General features: G+C 46.4%; 2 protein-coding genes across 6 annotated transcripts in view; one reads left to right on the forward strand and one right to left on the reverse strand.

Moving 5' to 3' along the window:
- Positions 1-11,634, reverse strand: part of LOC131956709 (fibroblast growth factor 17) — a 43,850-nt gene extending 32,216 nt beyond the window's left edge. Inside the window, exons 1-2 of one of the 5 annotated variants that reach the window (XM_059321304.1) lie at positions 11,175-11,634; positions 9,486-10,035 (exon numbers count right to left, since the gene is read on the reverse strand). In XM_059321304.1, the coding sequence (XP_059177287.1) occupies positions 9,486-9,526 (41 nt within the window). In that variant the 5' untranslated portion in view covers positions 9,527-10,035; positions 11,175-11,634. Of the gene's footprint in view, positions 1-9,485; positions 10,036-10,977 lie in introns of all 5 variants that reach the window. The other 4 variants (XM_059321280.1, XM_059321273.1, XM_059321286.1 and 1 more) reach the window with 4 other exon arrangements.
- A 2,533-nt stretch (positions 11,635-14,167) lies between these two features.
- On the forward strand, positions 14,168-14,758 carry LOC131954817 (LWamide neuropeptides-like). The gene has a single exon (XM_059318608.1). It carries the CDS (start codon positions 14,168-14,170, stop codon positions 14,756-14,758), a length of 591 nt encoding a protein of 196 aa, XP_059174591.1.
- Positions 14,759-15,937: the final 1,179 nt, after the last annotated feature.

Genomic DNA, 15,937 nt, shown 5'->3' on the forward strand with positions numbered 1-15,937 from the left:
AGAAGGGGAAGGGGCGTTCGGATATTTAGAGGGGAAGGGGGGTCACATCTTAAGAAGGGGGTCGCATCTTTAGAGGGGAAGGGGGGGTCGCATCTTAAGAAGGGGGTCGCATCTTTAGAGGGGAAGGAGGGTCACATCTTTAGAAGGGGGTCGCATCTTTAGAGGGGAAGGGGGGGGGGGTCACATCTTTAGAAGGGGGTCGCATCTTTAGAGGGGAAGGGGGGTCGCATCTTAAGAAGGGGGTCGCATCTTTAGAGGGGAAGGGGGGTCGCATCTTAAGAAGGGGGTCGCATCTTTAGAGGGGAAGGGGGGTCGCATCTTTAGAGGGGAAGGGGGGGTCGCATCTTAAGAAGGGGGTCACATCTTTAGAGGGGAAGGGGCGTTCGGATATTTAGAGGGGAAGGGGGGTCACATCTTTAGAAGGGGGTCACATATGTATTTATATTTATATATATGTATATATATATATATATATATATATATATATATATATATATATATATATATATATATATATATATATATATATATATATATATATATATATATATATATATATATATATATATATATATATATATATATATATATATATATATATCCGATAAGCCCGACCGCATGAGAGTGCTGCTATAAAAAAAAAAAGAAAGTGAAAGAAATCGGGGCAACTGGCAAGTGGCAACTCGAGTGTCTCAGCAATTGGCCAGGTTGCGGAAGTTGATTAGATTAAAGTGAGAGCCAGGTCAAGTTGTAATTATCAGACCACGTGGTACAGACTCTGATTAATTGACACCCAAACACCGCGGGGTGGCGACCAACGCGAAGATCGTCTCAGTCGTCTTGACATGTCATGTGCTGGTGACGTGTCACGTAGTAGTGACATGTCATGTGCTGGTGACGTGTCACGTAGTAGTGACATGTCATGTGCTGGTGACATGTCATGGGCTGGTGACATGTCATGGGCTGGTGACATGTCATGGGCTGGTGACATGTCATGGGCTGGTGACATGTCATGTGTTGGTGAGACTGTTGGGATGGTGAAACTGTCTCGATTGTGAAACTGATGGTAAGACAGCCTCGTTTAACCAACTATGTTACTCACGCTAAATGAAGGCGTGAGCTAAGGTCTTCGCTGATTGGCTAAGAGATGACACGTGGCCCACCCACTGGGACTGAGCGAGCTTGTGTTTACATGAGCACGTGGTTAGCTGAGGGTGGCGCGTAACGAGTCGGTATCAATGCTGGGATCGAACCCCAGTCAGACAAACATTTGTGGAAGATGGTGACGATAAAAGTCTTCGTATCTCAACAGACATTTTATGTTGTCTACATACGTCACCTTTTCTTATCCTTCAGCTGCAGCAAAAAGCTGTCCGAAAGCTGCAGCAAAAAGCTGTCCGACAGCTGCAGCAAAAAGCTGTCCGACAGCTGCAGCAAAAAGCTGTCCGACAGCTGCAGCAAAAAGCTGTCCGACAGCTGCAGCAAAAAGCTGTCCGACAGCTGCAGAACTTGTATGGCTCCGATCTCGTCTCCCTGACCTAGACTAATCCCTACCCTATGTCCCCTTGACCTAGACTAAACCCTAACTCTCCCTGATCTAGACTAATCCTTAATTCTCCCTGACCTAGACTAATCCCTAACTCTCCCTGACCTAGACTAATCCCTACCCTAATTCACCCTGACTTGAAGAACTGGAGCCAACAGGGATGTCTTAGGAGACGGCAAAATAAATAGCCGGGGATCGGGTGAAATGGAAGGAAATGGTTGAGGCCCTATGTTCCATAAGGAGCAAAGAGGACTAAGTCAAGTCAATTCCCCCTGACCTAGACTAATCCCTAATTCCCCCTGATGGCCGGACGTGACATCAACCTACTTAAACTTTGCCCCTGGTTGCCTATATAAATTGGATTATCTATGAAGAAATGTCAGGTATGACAAAAATCAATCCACAAAATAGTTGACCGGTGAATCGGAAAGTACTTAGCATAATATATGATAAAGGTTATCATTACGGTACGTTTCTTGGCTGCTGCTATTTATAGCGGCAGGTTGACTAGTCTACGTGGTCGATCCTTCGTACGACGAGCCGGTTCGTATGACGAGCCGGTTCGTAGGACGAGCCACCATGTGGGGGCCAAGAGAAATTTGAAGTGCTGGATCCGTGGGCTTGACAGCCCACAAGTGCTGACGACCCCCCTCAGAGGGTCACGTGACCAAGCGGGGTGGGGGACTGGGGGGTGGTAAACACGATAAGAGATTTTTTTTTCTTGGCCAAATGGAGAGCAGGGCTTGAACTAGAGACAGCATTTTTATAACAGATGTCGGACAGCAAATCCTTGTATATAGGACAGCATGGTGACTTTCTATAGGTGTTTTTTTAATATAAACATTTCAGCATCCATGCCCCGCCACACAACCCACTCACCATACAATCCACATCTCCCCACACAATCCACATCTCCCCACACAATCCACATCTCGCCACACAACCCACTCAACATACAATCCACATCTCCCCACACAATCCACATCCCCCACACAATCCACATCTCGCCACACAACCCAATCACCATGCAATCCACATTTCCCCACACAATCCACAACCCGCCACATAATCCACACCATAAAATCCACTCACCATACAATCCACATCTCGCCACGCAATCTACACCCCACCACACAACCCACTCACCATGCCTTCCACATCTCCCTATATCTCACACAATCCACACCCCACCACACAATCCACTGACCATACAATCCACAACTCGCCACATAATCCACACCATAAAATCCACTGACCATACAATCCACATCTCCCCACACAATCCACATCTCCCCACACAATCCACATCTCGCCACACAATCCACACCCCACCACACAATCCACTGACCATACAATCCACATCTCGCCACGCAATCCACACCCCACCACAGAACCCACTCACCATGCCTTCCACGTCTCCCTATATCTCACACAATCCTCACCCCACCACACAATCCACTGACCATACAATCCACATCTCGCCACGCAATCCACACCCCACCACAGAACCCACTCACCATGCCTTCCACGTCTCCCTATATCTCACACAATCCACACCCCACCATACAATCCACTGACCATACAATCCACATCTCGCCACACAATCCACATCCAGCAGTCCCACCCACACTTAACGTTCCAGCCTTACAGATGTTTATCCCAGCCACCAGGTGCAGCTAATTAGTGATTACGTGAGGTAAAACAATGTCAATTAAAATTTTCATTATACCGTGTGGCGGACTAGTCACGCACCTTGACGTCAGTCAGAAAATAAGGTGTGACGTCATTAGAAAAAATAATGTGTGACGTCACTAGAAAATAAGGTGATCAGACAGCAGAGAGTAGACAGAAGAGAGCAGACAGCAGACAGTAGACAGCAGACAGTAGACAGAAGAGAGCAGAGAGTAGAGAGTAGACAGCAGAGAGTAGACAGCAGACAGTAGACAGAAGAGAGCAGACAGCAGAGAGTAGATAGAAGAGAGTAGACTAGACAGAAGAGAGTAGACAGAAGACAGAAGAGAGCAGACAGCAGACAGCAGAGAGTAGAGAGTAGACAGAAGAGAATAGACGGCAGAGAGTAGATAGAAGAGAGCAGAGAGCAGACAGTAGACAGAAGAGAGCAGACAGCAGAGAGTAGACAGAAGACAGCATGCGTTATGGGTGGGGTGGTAGTGTGTTCCTTGATGAAGTCGAACTGTTGACACACCAGGATCACACCGACATAGGAACACGTTATTTTATCTATAGGAATACCCTGTCACAACTTACATAAACACCCTGTCACAAGTTACATACACCTTGTCACAACAAATTACATAAACACCCTGTCACAAGTTACATAAATACCCTGTCACAAGTTACATACACCTTGTCACAACAAATTACATAAACACCCTGTCACAAGTTACATAAACACCCTGTCACAAGTTACATAAATACCCTGTCACAAGTTACATAAATACCCTGTCACAAGTTACATAAATACCCTGTCACAAGTTACATAAACACCCTGTCACAAGTTACATAAACACCCTGTCACAAGTTACATAAACACCCTGTCACAAGTTACATAAATACCCTGTCACAAGTTACATAAACACCCTGTCACAAGTTACATAAACACCCTGTCACAAGTTACATAAACACCCTGTCACAAGTTACATAAATACCCTGTCACAAGTTACATAAATACCCTGTCACAAGTTACATAAACACACAGAAACACGTGAGACAGAGAGAAACACCCAGCCACACAAGTCAGACAGACAGACAGAAACACCCAGCCACACAAGTCAGACAAACAGACAGAAACACCCAGCCACAAGTCAGACAAACAGACAGAAACACCCAGCCACACAAGTCAGACAAACAGACAGAAACACCCAGCCACAAGTCAAACAGACAGAAACACCCAGCCACACAAGTCAGACAAACAGACAGAAACACCCAGCCACAAGTCAGACAAACAGAAACACCAAGCCACAAATCAGACAAACAGACAGAAACACCCAGCCACAAGTCAGACAAACAGACAGAAACACCCAGCCACAAGTCAAACAGACAGAAACACCCAGCCACACAAGTCAGACAAACAGACAGAAACACCCAGCCACAAGTCAGACAAACAGACAGAAACACCCAGCCACACAAGTCAGACAAACAGACAGAAACACCCAGCCACAAGTCAGACAAACAGACAGAAACACCCAGCCACACAAGTCAGACAAACAGACAGAAACACCCAGCCACAAGTCAAACAGACAGAAACACCCAGCCACACAAGTCAGACAAACAGACAGAAACACCCAGCCACAAGTCAGACAGACAGAAACACCCAGCCACAAGTCAGACAAACAGACAGAAACACCCAGCCACAAGTCAGACAAACAGACAGAAACACCCAGCCACACAAGTCAGACAAACAGACAGAAACACCCAGCCACAAGTCAGACAAACAGACAGAAACACCCAGCCACAAGTCAGACAGACAGAAACACCCAGCCACAAGTCAGACAAACAGACAGAAACACCCAGCCACAAGTCAGACAGACAGAAACACCCAGCCACAAGTCAGACAAACAGACAGAAACACCCAGCCACAAGTCAGACAGACAGACAGAAACACCCAGCCACAAGTCAGACAAACAGACAGAAACACCCAGCCACAAGTCAGACAGACAGAAACACCCAGCCACAAGTCAGACAGACAGAAACACCCAGCCACAAGTCAGACAAACAGACAGAAACACCCAGCCACCTGCGCCACACCTCCCCCAACACCAGCTGTGGTAAGGGGACACCAGCAAGGAAGAGAAAGTCCGTGTTTGTCACGGGGACTAAGTTACCGTCAGACCCACACACCAGTCGTATATTCGGTTTCGTTTTTTATTTCCTCGACTTCTGCCGTCAAGACGTTGGCCTTAGCGACATAGCTGGAATATTTGACATAACCAGATTATCTTCAATCTGATAAGAACTTTGAAAGATTAGCCTAGAGGTGTCGTGCGATGCTTACACTCAAGGGATCCAACACACTAGAGAAAACTGACATTTCTAACGACAGTTGCGCTCTGGAAAGACCTCTCCGTCGAAACACCAACCACAAAGATCCGTCTGTAGTTTTCTATCAACAGTTGGTATTTAAAGAACACCGTCTGTAGTTTTCTATCAACAGTTGGTATTTAAAGAACACCGTCTGTAGTTTTCTATCAACAGTTGGTATTTAAAGAACACCGTCTGTAGTTTTCTATCAACAGTTGGTATTTAAAGAACACCGTCTGTACTTTTCTATCAACAGTTGGTATTTAAAGAACACCGTCTGTAGTTTTCTATCAACAGTTGGTATTTAAAGAACACAGTCTGTAGTTTTCTATCAACCGTTGGTATTTAAAGAACACCGTCTGTAGTTTTCTATCAACAGTTGGTATTTAAAGAACACCGTCTGTACTTTTCTATCAACAGTTGGTATTTAAAGAACACCGTCTGTAGTTTTCTATCAACAGTTGGTATTTAAAGAACACCGTCTGTAGTTTTCTATCAACAGTTGGTATTTAAAGAACACCGTCTGTAGTTTTCTATCAACAGTTGGTATTTAAAGAACACCGTCTGTAGTTTTCTATCAACAGTTGGTATTTAAAGAACACAGTCTGTAGTTTTCTATCGACCGTTGGTATTTAAAGAACACCGTCTGTAGTTTTCTATCAACCGTTCAGCATTCAATTCATGTAAGAGACCCGTACATTTTTACCAGCGTTCAATTCATGCAGGAGACCCGTTACATCAGGTAAAAGTGGCTACCGCCTCATCAAGTGGCTACCAGCTACCTGTCAGGTAAACACCCCCCCCCCACAGGCAGGTATTGGGGGTAGGTTGGGCCGATCGAATCTGAGTCCGACGATATTGCCTTAACCCCCTACCCTAGCCCAGTGCACGGCCTGCGTGATGCAAACGTTATCAAATTATTTAGCAGTACAAATATAGCAGCCCGCGTTCTATTTATAGCAGGTGATGGTTGTGTTATGATGTGATTATCATCTCGTCCTACGCCGTGCCTTGTTGGACTTTCAAAAACACATCTTCACCCCCTTCCCCGCCCCCATTGCTGTTGCCGGATCTTCACCCCCACAAGCCAGAACAAGGAGAGAATAATTCAATCTCCCCCCCCCCTCACCTATTGTCGCAACAGACAATTAACGACTGCACGAGACAAGCAGTTAACAGGTAGCCAAATAGAAAGGTAGGGTTAAATGCATGGGTTAGGTTTCAAGTTTGGCTTAAATATGGTGGCTGGTAGCTAGGCTTCAAGCTCCCTAGAAGGCCCTGGATTGGTGGCTAGCGAAGTCAGGATTAATTGGAGCAACTGTTGGCTAGGCCTAATGAAAGTTTTAAATATCATGGTTGGTTGTAGGAAACAGCGAACAAAATGACTGGACTACGTCACTTAAACTATGCGGTGTGGAAACAAAATGACTGGACTACGTCACTTAAACTATGCGGTATGGAAACAAAATGACTGGACTACGTCACTTAAACTATGCAGTGTGGAAACAAAATGACTGGACTACGTCACTAAAACTATGCGGTATGGAAACAAAATGACTGGACTACGTCACTTAAACTATGCAGTGTGGAAACAAAATGACTGGACTACGTCACTTAAACTATGCGGTGTGGAAACAAAATGACTGGACTACGTCACTTAAACTATGCAGTGTGGAAACAAAATGACTGGACTACGTCACTTAAACTATGCGGTATGGAAACAAAATGACTGGACTACGTCACTTAAACTATGCGGTGTGGAAACAAAATGACTGGACTACGTCACTTAAACTATGCGGTGTGGAAACAAAATGACTGGACTACGTCACTTAAACTATGCGGTGTGAAAACAAAATGACTGGACTACGTCACTTAAACTATGCGGTATGGAAACAAAATGACTGGACTACGTCACTTAAACTATGCGGTGTGGAAACAAAATGACTGGACTACGTCACTTAAACTATGCGGTGTGAAAACAAAATGACTGGACTACGTCACTTAAACTATGCGGTGTGGAAACAAAATGACTGGACTACGTCACTTAAACTATGCGGTGTGGAATGTTTTTATTGTTGGCGCTATGCAATAAATGATCATAAAACAATTTACAACATCAGTGTAGATTTACACCAAGCTACTCCAGATTTACAGCCACGTAACATCCCGGCAGACCTGGACTGTAAATATTACAGATAAAACAAAAGCCAGACATGAAGCTGATGTCGTAAACACGACCCCCAGCCCCTGCATGCCGGCGCCCCCACCCTCACGGAGTTACATCCTAGTTGAAAACGGCACTCGTGGCCAGATAAGGCTAGGACCCAGCCGGGCACGGGTTTCTTCACTATAGGCTGTGGCCAGTCAAAACAATTACAGGCAATTACTTCAATCAATAGCTGCCCGCTCTAGTCACTTTCTATATGCCCGGTCAAGGTCGTTTCTATATGCCCGGTCAAGGTAGTTTCTATATGCCCAGTCAATGTAGTTTCTATATGCCATGTCAATGTAATTTCTATATGCCCAGTCAAGGTAGTTTCTTTATGCCCAATCAAGGTAGTTTCTTTATGCCCAGTCAAGGTAGTTTCTATATGCCTGGTTAAGGTAGTTTTTATATGTGTAGTTGATGAGTGCCGTGTCTACTAAATGAATGCTGTAGTTGGTGTCGGGTTAGAGGACTTGTTAATTGGTTAAAGGTACTGATGTTGATTGATAAAGATACTGATGTTGATTGATTAAAGATACGGATGTTGATTGGTTAAAGAAGACTTGTTGATTGGTTAAAGATACTGATGTTGATTGGTTAAAGAAGACTTGTTGATTGGTTAAAGAAGACTGTTGTTGATTGGTTGATAGAGGTCTAACATTGTTAAAAGACAAGTATTACAACTAACTTTTTACAGTATACATCACTTAGCACTTTTAACTGTAGTTCGGTGGTAAAATACGTCACTTAACACTTTAAAAACTTGGGTTTAGCCAGTCAATTAGCGTCCCACTCAATCCGTCCATCTAGCTTTATCATTAGATCATCTCTCTCTATCTGTCCATCTGCCTCATTATTTGATCATCTCTCTCTATCTATCTTCCTCATTATTTGATCATCTCTCTCTATCTGTCCATCTACCTTATCATTTGATCATCTCTATCTACACGTTTTTTTTTACTTAAAAGTTGCGGTACTTGATTTTTTTTTTGGACAAATTCTTCAGTTTCCGGTACTTGGTAAAAATGAGATACCGTCACTAATTTAAATTAGTTCCGTTTTTTACTAGGCGGAATTCTTGGGACTATATTTCCAGAGTTGTCATTAGTTTACTCCTAGTCTTGCCGGTACTACCAACCACGGCCCATCCCGCAGTGAGAGAGGAAAACAATAGAACAGTGATTACACGAGACAGCAATGATAAATAACAGGTTGGTCTCACGAAAAAGGCTTGCCTAATTAGGAATAGGTTGTAATGAAGAAACGCTTACCGTATTAGGCTAGATATATTATAATGAAAAGGCTTACCTAATTAGGCTAGATATATTCTAATAAAAAGGCGTAAATAGGCTAGATACGTTATAGTGAGAAAAGGCTTACCTAAGTAGGCTAGATGCGTTATAATGAGAAAAGGCTTACCTAATTAGGCTAGATGCGTTATAATGAGAAAAGGCTTACCTAATTAGGCTAGATACGTTATAATAAGAAAAGCCTTACCTAAGTAGGCTAGATGCGTTATAATGAGAAAAGGCTTACCTAAGTAGGCTAGATGCGTTATAATGAGAAAAGGCTTACCTAATTAGGCTAGATACGTTATAATAAGAAAAGCCTTACCTAAGTAGGCTAGATGCGTTATAATGAGAAAAGGCTTACCTAATTAGGCTAGATACGTTATAATGAGAAAAGGCTTACCTAATTAGGCTAGCTTGACAAAGAAAAGACTTTCTCCTCATAATGTGTGGGAACCCTCGCCCTGTAAGGCATGTCTAAGTTCCATGCTAGAGCTGCAGGCATGCGCCAGGTACCGTTAGGTCAGGTCATCCATCGCGCTCATGGTCAGCTCCACAGGTCTCGACCCGCTGGCCACGACAGTCCCTGGCCTATCCCTGGCCAACCCTCAATCCCTGGCCTATCCTGACACAATCCCTGGCCTATCCTGACACAATCCCTGGCCTATCCTGACACAATCCCTGGCCTATCCTGACACAATCCCTGGACTAGCTTTGGACTATCCTGACAACAGTCCGAGAAATGTGGTGGCCGTGAGGTAGAAAAACGAGGGTTTGACGAAGCGAATCGAGCAGGCAGAAACAATCCATGAAAACTCCGTCCCGTTGAACTGGAGTGGCCCCCCTTTGCTGATTTTGACACTACTCTCTGAGTGTAATGGTAGGCCTGCCAATTTCTTATCTTTCCATGTTTTCACACAGAGAAACCATTTGCAGCGCCGCGCTATCGAACACTAAAGGCAAATAAACAAACCGATTATACAACATTAATGAGGGGAGTGGGTGGGGGCTGGGACGTCAGCCAACTCAAGTTGCTTCAGTCAAGTGTTTACAAATCAACTTCTGGCCATCTACGGAAGCTGTGGGCTCGCGGACTTCTTACGTAACTGCTGGACTTAGCATTTATAGGGTGATGGGACGGGGAGGGTCAGAGCCCACTCTTTGAGTAGGACGGGGGAGGGGAGGGTCAGCTGACAGGCAGTGCTCACGCGTCGGTCAGCGGGCAGACGCCAGAGAAGTGACGGCGCGAAAGTTGAGCGGAGATTGGTGTAACTAGCGCCTTGATGGCCGCTCAGCTCCTGAGTGTTGCGACAACCGCTGGCAGCGGTCAAGATAGTGCTCACACCGACACGCCTTAAGGGTTTGACGTCACACTCGCCCAGGGCTGGGGACTAGAAGCAGAATGCTTCACTTCTTTAGGCGGTGTCACCCAACTAGACGGTCACCATTTAGAAGGGTGTCACCATCTGGACGGTAACACCGTTGAAACGATAATACTAACCTGAAGGTGACACAAACTAGACGGTGACACCAACTAGACGGTGACACCAACTAGACGGTGACACCAACTAGACGGTGACACAACCTAGACGGTGACACCAACTAGACGGTGACACCAACTAGACGGTGACACAAACTAGACGGTGACACCAACTAGACGGTGACACCAACTAGACGGTGACACCAACTAGACGGTGACACAACCTAGACGGTGACACCAACTAGACGGTGACACCAACTAGACGGTGACACCAACTAGACGGTGACACAACCTAGACGGTGACACAACCTAGACGGTGACACCAACTAGACGGTGACACAAGCTAGTACAGGAAGGGCCGCGACAAATAAGCGAGAGAGAAAACACAAAGGGAACGGACGTGGAAATCACGCACACTACACATACATCCATAAGTTGTTATCCACTGGTAATAATAATCCACTTCTACGGATAATAATCCACCTTTTGGGATAATCCACGTTAAAGAAAAAACACTTTTTGAATCAACTATCCACCAGTATTGAAATCAATTTCCTCACAATCTAGTCAGATTCTCATGGACTACCTGAATCACAGCACGAGATATAACACCTGTGTGCAACAACTCCGGTGAGGGACAGCCCTGCTCCAACCACGGACAAGCGAGCAGCGTGCAGTGACGGCGACAGAAAGCACTTAATGATGTGAACAGCAATTGATGAACTATTGCCGTAATTAGTAGCCCATTAGACCAATGTAATCACTGGCTCTTATCACTGACCGCGCCACCTTCAGCGCGAGGCGTCCGACACGTACGTGTCGTCGGTCAGTGGACACAGTCAGTGTGTCCAAATATCCACGTGTGTTGGTCAGCACATCCAAGTGTACGAGCGCAGTTGTCTCTCCTTCCTCCCAACACAAGAGAGTAGACGTACGGCCCCCGTCAAGGTAGGAAGGCCATTGATTCATGCCGGGCTCAAGCTTCAACCAAGCGACCCACAATCTTTCACACATAGTCTGCCCTGTCGGCCGACCGCACACCGACGTACGGGTGACTTCGCAAGGATACGGGTTTTTTTTTCTCCCCTAGCAGCTAAACGCGGCGAGCCGCCCAACCAGGCCTGGGTCTCTGCTTTCTCTAGGGGGTCCGCGGATGAAACACCGTGTCCCATTGGACCAATCTTTAACAATGAACTCAGGCGACCTACCTTACGTGGAGCACCTTCCTTCAACCTAGTCGTCCAGTGAAATCTGGAAAGTGTATATCTATAGAGTATATATGGTTAACTTTATGTTGTATATGTAGGCCTATATGTTCTATATGTATGTATATGTAGACCTATGTGTATGTATATGTGTATGTACATGTAGCCTTATTATACATGTTGTTTATGTTGTACAAATATAAGTTTGCCAATATGTATATTTTATGTAGGCCTATACTTATATGTAGGCCTATAATTATATGTAGGCCTATATTTATAGGTAGGCCTATTTGTACAGGTACAAGTATATGTATAAGTACACGAAGTATATTTACATTTAGTGTATATAGTATATGTTTAGGTATAAGTGTAGGCATCGATATATTAAGCATATATATGTACAAATGCATGTGTATCTAAATAAGCTAGGCGGGTTTATATATATATATATATATATATATATATATATATATATATATATATATATATATATATATATATATATATATATATATATATATATATGTGTGTGTGTGTGTGTGTGTTTATGTGTGTATAGGTAGTCAGGTAATCTTGACAGTACTACTAGTACTAGCAAATCAAAACAATAGTGTAAGTCATACACAGAGAAGGGCCGCAACTTGTGAAGAAATTGAGCTTTGATTAGTTATGCCATAATTACTGCCCTTGGGTGCACCCGTTCCCTGTAATTAAACAGATCACGTGAACACTAATTATCTTAAGGCTGGCTCATGACCAGTGCTGGGTTTAGCTATAATCTACAGTATAGGACCTCCACTTGCATGGAGTCCCCACTTTCTTAACTTTTGAAGGTTCCGTGTTATTGGGTAACCCCCACTTTCTCGGGACTCAACAGGTTACCTGAATGAGGTTGTGTCAACAGATAACTTACACCACCGGCCAGACACCACTACCACCCAGACACCACCACCACCCAGACACCACCACCACCCAGACACCACCACCCAGACACAACCACACCCAGACACCACCACACTCAGACACCACCACCACCCAGACACCACCACCACCACCAGACACAACCACACCCAGACACCACCACCACCCAGACACCAACACCACCACCAGACACAACCACACCCAGACACCACCACCACCCAGACACCAACACCACCCAGACACCAACACCACCCCGATACAACAACCACCAGGGACACAACCACATATACACCACCATCACTCATACACCATCACCATTACCACCCAGACACCACTACACCCCAGACACCATCACACCCCAGACACCACCACCACCTCACCACATAGATACTACCACCATCACAACCACACCCAGACACCACCACCACCTCACCACATAGATACTACCACCATCACAACCACACCCAGACACCACCACCACCACCTCACCACATAGATACTACCACCATCACAACCACACCCAGACACCACCACCACCTCACCACATAGATACTACCACCACCATAACCACACCCATACACCACCACCACCCAGACACCACCACCACCCAGACACCACCACCACCACCCAGACACAACCACACCCAGACACCACCACACTCAGACACAACCACACCCATACACCACCACCACCCAGACACCACCACCACCCAGACACCACCACCACCACCCAGACACAACCACACCCAGACACAACCACACTCAGACACAACCACACCCATACACCACCACCACCCAGACACCACCACCACCCAGACACCACCACCACCACCCAGACACAACCACACTCAGACACAACCACACCCAGACACCACCACCACCACCCAGACACAACCACACCCAGACACCACCACCACCCAGACGCCACCACCACCCAGACACCACCACCACCACCCAGACACCACCACCACCCAGACACAACCACCCAGACACAACCACACCCAGACACCACCACACTCAGACACCACCACACCCAGACACAACCACACCCAGACACCACCACCACCCAGACACCACCACCACCACCCAGACACCACCACCACCCAGACACCACCACCACCACCCAGACACCACCACCACCCAGACACCACCACCACCCAGACACAACCACCCAGACACAACCACCCAGACACCACCACCACCCAGACACCACCACCACCACCCAGACGCCACCACCACCCAGACACCACCACCACCACCCAGACACCACCACCACCCAGACACCACCACCACCCAGACACAACCACCCAGACACAACCACACCCAGACACCACCACACTCAGACACCACCACCACCCAGACACCACCACCACCACCACCACCCAGACACCACCACCAACACCCTTGATGTTGTAACTATATGGGACAGACGACAGTCACGTAGCACAGACGAATGGAGTCTGGTATATGGGACCGATGAATGGAGTATGGAATATGGGACAGACGAATGGAGTATGGAATATGGGACAGACGAATGGAGTATGGAATATGGGACAAACGAATGGAGTATGGAATATGGGACCGACGAATGGAGTATGGAATATGGGACAGACGAATGGGGTATGGAATATGGGACAGACGAATGGAGTATGGAATATGGGACAAACGAATGGAGTATGGAATATGGGACCGACGAATGGAGTCTGGAATATTGGACAGACGAATGGAGTATGGGACCGACGAATGGAGTCTGGAATATGGGACAGACGCATGGAGTATGGGACCGACGAATGGAGTCTGGAATACGGGACCGATGAATGGAGTATGGAATATGGGACCGACGAATGGAGTATGGAATATGGGACAGACGAATGGAGTATGGAATATAGGACAGACGAATGGAGTATGGGACAGACGAATGGAGTCTGGAATATGGGACCGACGAATGGAGTATGGAATATGGGACAGACGAATGGAGTATGGAATATGGGACAGACGAATGGAGTATGGAATATGGGACAAACGAATGGGGTATGGAATATGGGACAGACGAATGGAGTATGGAATATAGGACCGACGAATGGAGTCTGGAATATGTGACAGACGAATGGAATATGGGACAGACGAATGGAGTATGGAATATGGGACCGACGAATGGAGTATGGAATATGGGACCGACGAATGGAGTCTGGAATATGGAGCAGACGACTCCAATTTTTAAAGTTTTAACCAGCTCAACACCAGCGTGTCGTGTCCGCTGGCCGTCTAAAGTCACCATCGGTTGGCCGTCCAAACGTCACCAATGAATGGACCAATGTTGACACTCGGTGAGTCAGACGTGAGACGGGTCCGTTTCGTGCGAGTACAATAGGGACCGTGCCAAGTCACGTGACCAGTGCACGGTTACCTGGTGCATCCAAACACAGAGGTAAGTCTCTGCTCTAGTGTTGCGGTCTTGCTCTAGTGGCGGCCCTGCTCTAGTGGCGGCCCTGCTTTAGTGGCGGCCCTGCTCTAACGTCGGCCCTGCTCTAGTGGCGGCACTGCTTTAGTGGTGGCCCTGCTTTAGTGGTGGCCCTGCTCTAGTGGCGGCCCTGCTCTCACGTCGGCCCTGCTCTAGTGGCGGCACTGCTTTAGTGACGGCCCTGCTTTAGTGGCGGCACTACTTTAGTGGCAGTCTTACTTTAGTGGCGGCCCTACTCTAGTGGCAGTCCTAGTTTAGTGGCGGCCCTGCTTTAGTGGCGGCCCTACTTTAGTGGCGGCCCTGCTTTAGTGACGGCCCTGCTTTAGTGGCAGTCCTACTTTAGTGGCGGCCCTACTTTAGTGGCGGCCCTGCTTTAGTGACGGCCCTACTTTAGTGGCGGCCCTACTCTAATGGCGGTCCTACTTTAGTGACGGCCCTACTTTAGTGGCGGCCCTGCTTTAGTGGCGGCCCTACTCTAATGGCGGCCCTACTCTAGTGGCGGCCCTGCTTTAGTGGCGGACCTGCGGCGATTTTGTTCAAAATTTCCAGATACATTCCTCTTCGATGGCAATACAAGTCTTTCGATGGCAATACAAGTCTATCTAATTTTTAATTTAATTAGATGTTTAATTAATCATTAAAAGTTAATTGAACGGTTTCGAAACTAAGGGGAGATAACAAAATTATATATCACTCGATATTCAATAACAGAAAGGGAGATAACTAACTAGACGCAATCATCCTAACAGTCTGGGGAGCTGTGGTTCACGAGAATGTTTACAATCGTAG

This window comes from Physella acuta, unplaced genomic scaffold (genome assembly GCF_028476545.2).
Source record: "Physella acuta isolate Inbredline_101_S28 unplaced genomic scaffold, ASM2847654v3 ptg000079l, whole genome shotgun sequence".
Taxonomy (NCBI): Eukaryota; Metazoa; Mollusca; class Gastropoda; family Physidae; genus Physella; species Physella acuta.